Here is a 12142-nt window from a genome sequence, read left to right as displayed (position 1 = left end):
GAAAACTGCCACTAGGCACTCTGATCAATAAATAAATAAATAAATAAATAAATAAAATCTTTATTGACCAAAAATATATACAAGAAACCATAACATTGCCTGTGGTCTCCACACTAGATTGATCTGTATCGTGGAGACCAGGTAGGATTTTCTAATGCTTTCCGTTGGACTAGGACTAATTACAAAAATTACAATAAATAGGACTACATTACAAAAAGAAAAACATTACAAAAAAGAAAAGTAAAGTAAAACAGTAAGCAGAAACGTTAGATAGGTGTACACAATTATTTTAGCTTATTTCATATTTCAATGAATTTTTAACCACTAAAAGTAACGTCAAAAAAGTGGAGCAAGCTGGCACACTACGTCAGGCAGCGTCACTTTCCCTTTTGATTTCAATTTCCTGCAATATGCACTGACCTCTGTTTCCAGCCCTTGAGCAGCGCGCCCCGCTTGTACAGGTGGCCCTCGTGCGTGCGGTTCTCGGCCACGTTGGACGAGAACTGCTCGTAGTACTGCTGCGACGACGACTGCAGCGTCGCCACTCCTGCGAAATGGAACAGAACGCAATTATGACATAGTGTTAAACACCGAAGTCACTCTGATGCTTGGAAACGATCACGGAATGCCATTGTCATTTTTGTGATCTATCTAAAGCATTTGATTGCGTTAATCACGACACTTTTCTATCTAAGGTTAGCCCTACTGCTTGTTGCATGTTTTAAAAGACATTGCACTTAATAGCATTGCCTTACCTTCATTAAAAGGTACACAAAACAATGTAAAATTAGTATCATCAATTACTTCAATGGGTGTCCCACAGGGTTCAACCTTAGTTCCTTTTTTGTTTCACTCGCGTAGTTCTCAAACGAACACGTAGTGCCAAATAACGTGGCTTTCTAATTACCCATTACAACGCTACAAACTCTATCTCTTTATAATATTAGTATAGATATACCTGAGGAAACAGCTCGGTCACGGTCGCGGTCAGCGGGCGGGGGCGCCTTGTACCGCGTACACGGCAAAGCCAGCGCTTCGGCGCAGCGCTCGTGGCACGCGGCGCCGCAGTCCACACACCGCACGCCGGTCTGCCACATCGAGTCATCATTAATAACCCATATTCGGCTCACTGTTGAGTCTCACAATAACACAATAGAGGGGTTAGGCTAATAGTCCACCACGCTGGCCCAATTCTGGTAAGGTGTTATAATCGCCTTATTTTTTTATATACGATACTAAACAATCACTATTGCAAAAAAACGGCATCCATGGAATATTGCATTTTTTGTTAAACTTGATGTACGTAATTACGTCCATAATATAACAAGACAGTGTGTTGTCCTCTTTATTGATAGTGAATAAGTTATGAATCCGGCTCGAAGGACCAAAAAGAGCTAGTACCACTCAAAAACTATAGCTAAGGATAAAAACAACTACATTAATTAATGTAGTTGTTTTTATCCTATATTATTTAATGTTAATATCCCAGACTATTATAACTGATAACGTGAATATTTACGATTTGCGATTACTCATTACGATTGCACTCTTCATATAGTGAAGAGTGCAATCGTAATCACTACGTTAGTACTGTCGAGCTTTGTACCTCAAGCGGCCCCCACAGCAGGTCCGCGCAGTGGTCGCAGCGCGCGGGCGCGGCGGCGGGCGCGGGCGCCCAGCGGTGCGCGGGCGCGGGCGGCGCGGGCGCGGCGGCCAGGCGTGCGCGCGCCAGCACCTCCAGGGTGCTCCGCCGGTGCGCCGCCGCCGTCGCGCGCCGCACCACGCCGCTGCACATTGATGCGTTGCGCTGGACAACACAACACTTTGTTATTTATTTTTCTGAATAGTCATTTGATCGGATTATGGTCCAGAGACTGATCTCCGGTAGACCAATAAACATGAAAAAAAATATAAAAAAAATTAAAAAAAAAAAAAAAATCTGAATACATAGAAGCCGGAAGCTCCTGAGTAAGATCGCTGTGACGTCACCAGAAGTTTTAGGCGGCCGCAGTAGCATCGCTTGATGAGGCCCAAAGGTCGATGTTGGAAACAAAATTTGTAGACCAAACGTTTCGAACATTTTAAATCCTTATATGCGCGTCATGTCATATTTCGTGAAGAGAAAAGACGGTCGATCAAAAACGTCGAACGGGTATATTGAGTAAATATACCCGTTCTTTCGTTGCTGGATGCGTATGTTTGTTATTTCTTGACCCGATTTGGCTGAAATTTGGATTGTATCATATACTGGCTGACGCCGCGCCGTTTCCACCCGCGTGATTCCTGTTCCCATAGGAATACGGGGATAAAATATAGCATACAGCCTTCCTCGATAAATGGGCTATCCAACACTGAATGAATTTTTCAAATCGGACCAGTAGTTCCTGAGATTAGCGCGTTCAATCAAACAAACAAACTCTTTATAACATTAGTATAGATTAAACCATAGAATACTTAATACCTTTTAATCCTGGAAAAATGGTTTCCGCGACAGAAGAGACAGAATTTCCTGCGCAGTTTTAGACGTCCACTGGCAATAGAACAAAGAACACAGGCCACTCCTCACTAGTTCCTCTCCGTCGTCATACCCCGCAGCTGGTGTGCTGGTACAGTACCTGCAGCTCCAAGGTGTTAGGCAGCTCCAGCTGGTCCCAGCGCACGCGCCACTTCTGCGGCAGGTGGCCCAGCTCCAGCTCCAGCTGGCGCAGCCGCTCCAGCAGCCCGGTGAACGCGTCCGGCATACACCGCGATATGCTGTCATACCTGCAACATACATCATTAGTTACTAATTTGACAGCCTCCGTGGCGCAGTGGTATGCGTTCGATGGGGTTCGATCCCCGGCTGGGCAGATTAAGATTTTCTTAATTTGTCCAGGTCCCGCTGGTGGGAGGCTTCGGCCGTGGCTAGTTACCACCCTACCGGCAAAGACGTACCGTCAAGCGATTTAGCGTTCCGGTACGATACAGGATTCCTAAATGTTAAGTTACTTTGTACATACTTTGTAAATAAACAGTGGTTATCTCAAATATTTGTTTTATTATACCAATCCTTGGGGATTTGATGGTGTCGATATAGCGTTTGGATTTTTGTTGACCAAACCACTGCCACGGCTAGGTATTTAAAGTGGGTCCGTCGAACAACGCACTAGAAGTTATGAATTCACATCGCTACCAGTCAAATCCACAATGATGATTTTAAAACTTATACCGAAGAGTCAGGTGTTCTCATTCCAAATCCTCGAACTCTAAGCACGTAACAATTGGTACGACTCATTCGTAAAGGAACAGAAGACTACATCTGTAAACATCTATTTGCCTCTTTCGCTCTTATTAATCACTTGTATGGCACATACAAGATTTTTAACTACGGTAGATACTTAAAATAAACATACAAATAAAACAGAATGAAAAACTCCTTCCCAACTTTTCATACAAGTTTAGGTTTAGGGTTCTCCTCACCAAGTCCTTGGTCTGGAACGGAAATCTTTTAAATCGGTTTTATTAATATCCTTTCACCCATCCTGTCTACGTGACCCAACCATCTAAGCATACTTTTCACGATTTTAGTCACTAAATCTCCTTTTATATTAGTTTAAAACAATATAGAACCTTATTCGACCTATACCTTTCGACCCTTTAAGAACATTTCTCATATCCAAACTCAGCGCCAAAATATCTTTCGTTTGTACTTTTTTTTTATAATTTTATGGAATTTCATGTAACCTACAAACCTTCCCCTTAAAGTCGTAGTATTAGAAGACGTTAATACCCACATTGAGAACCTATGATATAGACTATAGAGTAAAGGTATAGTTTTAAGGTATAGTTAGGTTTTGACGGCCTCCGTGGCGCAGTGGTATGCGCGGTGGATTTACAAGACGGAGGTCCTGGGTTCGATCCCCGGCTGGGCAAGTTGAGATTTTCTTAATTTGTCCAGGTCTGGCTGGTGGGAGGCTTTGGTCGTGGCTAGTTACCACCCTACCGGCAAAGACGTACCGCCAAGCGATTTAGCGTTCCGGTACGATGCCGTGTAGAAACCGAAAGGGGTGTGGATTTTCATCCTCCTCCTAACAAGTTAGCCCGCTTCCATCTTAGACTGCATCATCACTTACCATCAGGTGAGATTGTAGTCAAGGGCTAACTTATACAGAATAATAATAAAAAAAAAATAGTGCAAGAGCTACCCCGCCACGACGAGCCTCCGCTGCGCGGGCGCGGCGCGCTCGTCCGGCCACAGGTCGGGCTCGTACGGCGCTCCGTGCGACAACTCCTCGCTCACGTAGTACTCCCACACTTCCAGGCTGCTCACAGCGCTCACTGGCCGAAGCACCTACAATACATGATCATTGAACATCGTTTAGCAATACTCGAGTAAAGGCTTACGGCAGATTACACTAACCATCTGATAAATGACGGACAGTCTAAACGTAAGCATTGTTAGCTAAGCGGATAGCTTATTAACAAACACAAACCTCAACCCCCCATAAAACATCAGAGTTCTTTCGTGAAAAACTAAAGGTTGACGCAAGCAAAAACTCCAGCAAGTATCTGAATAGATGCAGTTACAGTTATGACAAAAAATTGTTTATTGACACCATTATTCGTGGACGGACTCAGATTCGATAAAAGTCCTTCGAGTAAGATTCTTTACGAAACCGGGACGTTCTCAGGAGATGTTGGTTCTACAATATTTGTAAACACTTGAGGATACTCCAGTTTCGATGTGAAACCTGTCTTCAACCTACCAAAAACATTGAGACATTTGCAAAAAGCGATATACTCGTATAATGTTAAACAATATATAACCTGCTGAACAAGGGTTGTCATTTGGAACAACCCTGGATCAGCCACTGAGGAACATGATGATTATTATGAGAAGTGCCCTAATACGTACTGGATTGTCAAGGTCGGGCGTGTATAGAAGGTTGTAGAACAGCGGAGAGCGCTGGTGTAACCTCTCGATGTATTCGAACAGTCCGAGGGAGGCTCGACCGTCCTCCCCCTCGCCACCCGCACCACCCGCTCCGCCTGAACCACCCGTTTCCACACCCTGAAATTATTAAAACAAAATGAAAAAGAACAATTAAAGCATTAACAAACTTCTGTTACCCATTCAGTTAAGTTTTACAACAAAATCTCTAAGGCAAAAGAGAAGCGTTTTATTTGAACTTCTTCAAAACAAAATGAAACAGAAAAATTAAAGCATTAACAACCCATTCAATTAAGTTTTACAACAAAATCTCTATGGCAAAAGAGGTGCGTTTTATTTGAACTTCTTCAAGGTAAGAGTATCTTCTGGTCATGCGCGCTTCAATCTAGACTTGATTACTGCTTTCCATCACGCTTGTTTGTAGTAAAACAAGCCTATACCTAATATATCACGACACGCTGTGGTACGCCACGAAGCGCAGGCAGCAGTCGTCGAACTGAACGTCACTCGACCGAGAGCACTCACCAGCCGGGAAGCGTCCACCCTGCGCTCGTCGGCCGGAGCCAGCCCCAGCTCGGCCCTCTGCGCCTCGCTGTCGAACAGGAAGGTGCGGAAGCGGCACGACACGCTGTGGTACGCCACGAAGCGCAGGCAGCAGTCGTCGAACTGAACGTCACTCGACCGAGAGCACTCACCAGCCGGGAAGCGTCCACCCTGCGCTCGTCGGCCGGAGCCAGCCCCAGCTCGGCCCTCTGCGCCTCGCTGTCGAACAGGAAGGTGCGGAAGCGGCACGACACGCTGTGGTACGCCACGAAGCGCAGGTAGTAGTCGTTGAACTCGAACGCCAGAGGGAACTGCTTTTGCAGCTGTAGCAACAAACAATTAGTATTATTAGACGTAATGTAAGGCTGGTCAAGGTAGGTCTAACATGCGAAATATGCGAAGACAAAATGACGAAAGAGCGGGCGAACCGGACTATGGCACACTTTGTCCTTTGTCCTATCGCAACGAAAGTTATATGTCTGGTCCGGCGTTATTGGTCGATGATGTCGTGAACCGCATGTCAGCTAAACTGGGTGCTTCTTTCTTAAAGTAAATTAATCACCCGAACGAAATTACGCAAATCTTTGGCATGTTCGAGCTGTTAGTCGTATTTTTTCGTGACGCGTTTGGTTTTCCCTTCGGGACAACTTAAATGAAAGCATTTTTCAGTTTACATCATTTTTCAAACCTAAAGAACAAGATTGCGTTGTGTGATACCTAATCAGTTAGAGAAATAAAGCTTTAAATAGTACCTGATGTACGGCATCAAGGAACATCAGGAAGGTGGGCGTGAACCCCTGCTGCGGCGTCGCGGCCAGGTTCGACCTCTGCTGGAACTTGTGGCCCAGAGCGAGCCACTCCTTTTCCACCATTATCCGGAACCCTTCCAGCGTTCGGTAGTAGGGGTCGAGGCAGATTTGTGCTAAGGATGATATCTGTAAAACAATTCAGTGTTTAAACTATTTTCTCTCGACTCCCATAAGGTTATTGTTTTTCCTTATTCAGGAACTCAATTCGCTGATATTTTGAACGTACCATTTTAATAATAACCGCTTGATTCTTAGATATCTACTTGTTAGGTTCTTGTCTTTCCTCCACCAACCTTGTACCTCAATGAGCTCATCGAAAGCCGTCGCTCCTGAGCCTTTTTCCACTAGTAGTGTTGATTTGTGTATCATTATACTATAAGAGTCAGAGAGAACCGTACAATTCTTGCACTAGTCTGAAACTGCCTGAACCTGCGCAGAGACGTCCCAGCCGTCCTCGAGCGACAGCAGCATGGAGGAGCCCTGCACGTCCAGCAGGTCCACCACCGCGCCTGACAGCTGGAACAGCTGGCGCAGCTGCCACAGCCACCCGGACTCTTCCACTAGTCTGACACTAACTGTACCTGCGCAGAGACGTCCCAGCCGTCCTCGAGCGACAGCAGCACGGAGGAGCCCTGCACGTCCAGCAGGTCCACCACCGCGCCCGACAGCTGGAACAGCTGGCGCAGCTGCCACAGCCATCCGGACTCTTCCACTAGTCTGAAATCGCCGAAAAATAAAAAAAAATTTAATAGTATATCATTAATATATTTATGTTGACGATAAACAAGAAATAATCGCGACAAGAAGAATGTGCCTCCAGAAAAGCTCAGAGTCACCCAGCTCAGCTCTGAGTAAGTAAGATGTAATCAGAAATCAGGAGATCGGCATAAGAAGCAGAGTTACTCATATTGCAACGCCGTACCGAAAAGTGCACCGTTGGTATTCCCCACTGTACTGACGACATCACCTCAAGTCGTCGTCGTCGTCGTTATCAACCCATATACAGCTCACTGCTGAGCTCGAGTCTCCTTTCAGAATGAGAGGGTTTAGGCCAATAGTCCACCACGCTGGCCCAATGCGGATTGGCAGACTTCACACACGCAGAGAATTAAGAAATTTTCTGGTGTGCAGGTTTCCTCACGATGTTTTCCTTCACCGTTTGAGACACGTGATATTTAATTTCTTAAAATGCACACAACTGAAAAGTTGGAGGTGCACCACCTCAAGGCCGTGTCGTTCTAAAGTTCTTACAAGAAGCCTATGGTCAGCAGACGCACGACATACATCGACGTATATTCGATAACTAGCGGACGCCCGCAAATTCAGTTTTAACAAATCATGCACATATTAGGGATAAAAGTCGTCTATAATATGTCGCTCAATAACCTACTTAGTCCTCAGTCGACGTTAACTGTTTACAGTGACGATGACAAATATAAAGAGTGTACCTATAAAAGCCGGGCTCGTCGGGGCTCTGCGGCGCGGACGGCGCGGCCGCTCGCAGCAGCTTCTTGAACGAGTGCTTGGTGGCGCGCGCGTCGGGGTACTCCACGGGCACCGGCTCCGCGCCCGCCAGCGTGCAGCCCGCGCCCGCACCCTTCTCCGACAGCACGTACAGCGCCGCGCGCCGCGTGCTGCCGCCGCCGCCGCCGTCGCCCGACACTGCGGAAATGGCTACTGGCTTAAGGGTATTGGGTTATGCAAGGAACACATCCTGCAAAGAGCCGATCTGTGGCGTAGGTCCAAAACTTGCGGACCTCTTAAAGAAACAAGAGTGAATACTCCTTGTGTAAATAAATGTGCATGTTATCAGTCTAGGTCAGTGGTGAAACTTTAAGACATAACTACAGTCCACAAGCCCCATTGGTACATCTCTCTACGTCAAGGTAAGAGTCTCACAGGATAAACTATTCGAGTATCTTTTACCCCTCTTTTCTTCATCTAATCATCGGATTTCTTGCAGCTACTGCACTTGTTTCCCGGGCCCCGCGATGTCCTCCTTGACTTCAACTACTACTTGACTCCCATTTTTGAAAGGCTACAGGCTTTTTACCACCACTCTACGTACCATATTTATTACGAATTGAAACACATCAATACCTACACTCAATTTTTTCGGAAAAGTCTGCGAAACTTTCGTGGTTGCTAGTTTAAGGACAACTAAATTAAACAAGAAAGTAAGAGTCAAATTGATAGCACAAGCAGCCTGAAGTAAATAATCAATGGGGACAACCAAATGCGATAGTTACCAGAGTCAAGATCAGCGGTGGACAGTCGCTGGCGCGGCACGTAGAGGTCGAGGTGCGAGGGCTGGCGGCGGTCCTTGAGCGAGCCCCAGCGCCCGAAGTGCCGCGCCGCGCTCGTGCCGCCCTTGCCGCCGCTGCCGCGACCCAGCACCCTGCACCAAACCGATATGTCAACCTCAGGAATAGGGTCATCACCATCAATCGCCACATTTAAATGTAGCCAGTTGTTGCGAGATCAGGCCTTTCTTATAGGAGATTTGTAACAATTGTTCCAATTCAGATTGGTGAGCTAAGTGTGATAATATAAGACTCTGTAACTATCACTAATTCACTATAATATATAAATGATAATGTCTAGGATCTACAGCTTATCGCGTTCCCCGAGGCAACAGTAAGCAACACTGTCATTTACCTAAACGGTGTATGAGGTTTAAGCTTTTTTATAGTTTGGGACCTTGAAATATCTAACAAAAATTTAATTAATTGTCAGGAGCACGGTTTACCTTCATTTAATGACTTTACCCAACAAATAGGGCAAGCTAAATTTAACCATTCAATGTGACTCTTCATCCTCACCCAAGAGTGCCGGCAGCTTTACTCAGCAGCGGCGTGTGATTGTGCTGTTGCTGATCCTCACAGCACAGCAGTAACGAGTCCAGGCTGAGGCTAGAGTCCTCTAGCTCGCCTCGCGAGGCCGGCGTCAGGGCTACCAGGGTAGCGAGGTATCTTTCCTGAAATAATCACGTTGATTTCTTAAAAAATATAAAATAAACCAACAAAGATTTTTTCTATTTTACACAAGAATACGTCCCTTCGGCGCAAAGGCACAAACTATTAAACGCGTCGCAAACACTTGCGGCAAATTCCTTTGATTTGAGACAAAATCTTTTAATGATTACAAACCTACGTAAACAAAGTTAAACACTATATATAGAATTGGTGTTCCAGCATTATAAATAACTAGCAGACGTCCGGTTTCACCCACGTAGTTTTTATTCCGAGGTATTCCTCAGGAATACGGGGATAAAATCTATGACACAACTTACGTAGCAATTGGTACTTTATCCCTTTACAACATTAGTATAGACTTACTTGTTCTAAACTGGAGGTGGTCTCTGTGCCGCCCTGCGCCGGGCCCGGCGTCTGGTGGCTGGAAGACTTGAGCATGCCCATCACGCCCTTGTGATGTGACGCGGCTGATCTAGACAATAGCGATTGTTTATACCACGATAAAGCAAACCACCCGATAAACATACATTGGACTTGTCCGCCAAATTTTAGTAGTAAGCCTTTTGTCAGCAGAAAAAAGGCGTTAATTATCAAGTGCCGCATTTAAACAATTATCGGTTTGGTTTGTTCCGTCCATCGAACTTGTCTTAACCACCACGAGATCTTACGAAAAATATCAAAGCAACAGGCAGTGAAATATTAATCATGTTAACAGAAGAAGATTAGGTTTATAAAACAAGTGATGTAAGGGATATATTTCCCGTTTTGGGTTGTGTAGGGATACCAGCCTCGATAAGTTGCTCTTTACCCAGGCAAGATTTTTGGGGAATTTTACTTTTCTGGGTTTGTGTACGCTCTTACGAGATTTACAGTTAAAGGTTAACTTCTGGGAGTCATATCATCATAAGTGACATTACTGTCCTTAGCTACGGCGGTGTCATATCTGGTAGATGCGACGCCTAAACCTTTGCACTCGGCGTAAAGATGCGCCTCCAAAGTCCGATGACTAAAGAAGTTTGCGAGGTGGAAGACGCTCGTTCAGTGGGTGGTGCGATGTTATGAATGTCTTCGGTCGGTAACTTGTAAGCATGTGCAAGACCTAAAGCGAATTCCACCACCTCGTTGACGTGACTTCGATGCATCTCGAAGCTTCTTTGACGCAAAATAAATGGTAAAAGAAGTATATTACCTCGCCAGCAGCGCCCCGGTCCGCGGATGTCGCCATGTCAGCAGCGGCACTCTGCTCTGTCGGTAGCAGCGCGTGGCCCTGCGCAGAGACTCGTCCGATATGCTCTCCGGCACGGCAACCACTGCAGGATAGCTACATGGACGACAGATAACAAATTAATCATAGTAATATTGAAATAGCTAAAACTCACGTGAATTTGTCGGAGAGAGAAGCTAGAGGGTAATGAGAGAAGAGTGGGCATTACAGTTTTTATTAATTGCCGTCCGCATTTATCTCGCTTCCTCTTTGATTTATCTTGCAGCTCTGTACGGCGCGGGTGAAGGTTGAGTTATCCATGTTTTGGGGAACTTGGCATGTAGTCCTTTTCACGTTGAAGCTTATGGGTCAATTTAGCCCCAGAAAGGAAAGAGAGTACTCAATGGGACAAGGACGACGAGTAAATAACATAATACAGGGAGACAAGAATCCTCAATCCTAAAGATCGGTGACTTAATATCACTGTTCTGCGCTGAGTCTCTGTCACATCCGTTAGTTGCATTGTACACCGATTTGCTCCTGTAGAACTGACACACTACAGGAGCTCGCGAGAAGCGACTCTGTAGTGTTTGTGTCAACTAAATATAATATACACTTGTGGTGGGAGAAAAGGGGCAGCCTGTCAGTGTCCGTGGGCGATGGTGGACGTGCGCTGCCGGCCATACAAATGCAGTAATGAGCCAGTTCAACCCATATTCGGCTCACTGCTAAGCTTGAGTCTCCTCTAAGAATGAGAGGGGCACACCACGCTGGCCCAATGCGGATTGGCAGACTTCACACACGCAGAGAATTAAGAAAATTTTCTGGTATGCAGGTTTCCTCACGATGTTTTCTCTCACCGTTTGAGACACGTGATATTTAATTTTTTAAAATGCACACAACTGAAAGACCAAGGTCATATCCACAGGGCTATCACAGCCTAATGAGCCAGTGATTTGCTTCTATCACAGTAAGGTCCAGGGTCCTTACAGGCGGTAACTGAGTTTATATGTCCGTTAGTTTGTAATCCTCACCTGCGACACAGGGTGTAGAGCGCGTTGGCGTGCGCGAGACGGAAGGGCGGCGCCGCGAGCCCGACGCGCGCCCAGTCGCGCGCGTACACGCGCTCGCGCACCCGCTCCAGCGAGCGCGCGTGCGTGTCCAGCCCCTCCGCCGCGCCCACGCCCGCGCCGCACGCGCCCGCTAACTCTAGCTCCTCCACTGCGGTAAACAAATAATACGTCATCTCCTCTCAGAAGGACTGGGCATACCCTCATAAATTTTATTTTTGGTTTTCGACTAATATTATCACCATTATACTAATATTATAAAATATCTTAAAGAAAAGATTTGATTGTTGTTTGCATTAAATAGGCTCTGAAACTACTAAAATAATTTGAAAAATTGGTTCAGTAGTTTCAGAGCCTATTTCCAAACTGTTGGGAAGCTACACTATCCCAGAGTGCTATAGGGTATATTTTATCCCCATATTCCTACGAGAACAGGAACCATGCGGGTGAAACAGATTGGCATCAGCCAGAGTAGTAATTTTACCAGACGTTTCAAAAGTGCTTGTAAAGTAAACCTAATTGAAATAAATGAATTTTGACTTGACATCTTTGACGAGGTATCTTTCTCTCTCAGTTTATGTTTTCCCAAAACTTTTTGGGGTTGAGGCATT

General features: G+C 45.6%; 1 protein-coding gene across 3 annotated transcripts in view; it reads right to left on the bottom strand.

Annotated features, from left to right (window-relative positions):
• LOC112055881 (myotubularin-related protein 5) overlaps nucleotides 1-12142 on the bottom strand; it is a 96216-nt gene that overhangs the window by 12903 nt on the left and 71171 nt on the right. For 2 of the 3 annotated variants that reach the window (XM_052888645.1, XM_052888646.1), the window contains exons 23-33: nucleotides 11496-11682; nucleotides 10447-10578; nucleotides 9621-9729; nucleotides 9105-9259; nucleotides 8532-8680; nucleotides 7731-7944; nucleotides 6864-6999; nucleotides 6226-6408; nucleotides 5456-5796; nucleotides 4895-5050; nucleotides 4187-4330 (exon numbers count right to left, since the gene is read on the bottom strand). In XM_052888645.1, coding sequence (XP_052744605.1) covers nucleotides 4315-4330; nucleotides 4895-5050; nucleotides 5456-5796; nucleotides 6226-6408; nucleotides 6864-6999; nucleotides 7731-7944; nucleotides 8532-8680; nucleotides 9105-9259; nucleotides 9621-9729; nucleotides 10447-10578; nucleotides 11496-11682 — 1778 coding nt within the window. In that variant the 3' untranslated portion in view covers nucleotides 4187-4314. Of the gene's footprint in view, nucleotides 1-420; nucleotides 548-958; nucleotides 1089-1606; nucleotides 1808-2615; nucleotides 2764-4184; nucleotides 4331-4894; nucleotides 5051-5455; nucleotides 5797-6225; nucleotides 6409-6863; nucleotides 7000-7730; nucleotides 7945-8531; nucleotides 8681-9104; nucleotides 9260-9620; nucleotides 9730-10446; nucleotides 10579-11495; nucleotides 11683-12142 lie in introns of those variants that run through there. The other variant, XM_052888647.1, reaches the window with a different exon arrangement.

Source organism: Bicyclus anynana, chromosome 23, assembly GCF_947172395.1.
Source record: "Bicyclus anynana chromosome 23, ilBicAnyn1.1, whole genome shotgun sequence".
Taxonomy (NCBI): Eukaryota; Metazoa; Arthropoda; class Insecta; order Lepidoptera; family Nymphalidae; genus Bicyclus; species Bicyclus anynana.
Note: the sequence above shows the minus strand (reverse complement) of the source record. Positions and strands in the feature narration are given on the sequence as shown.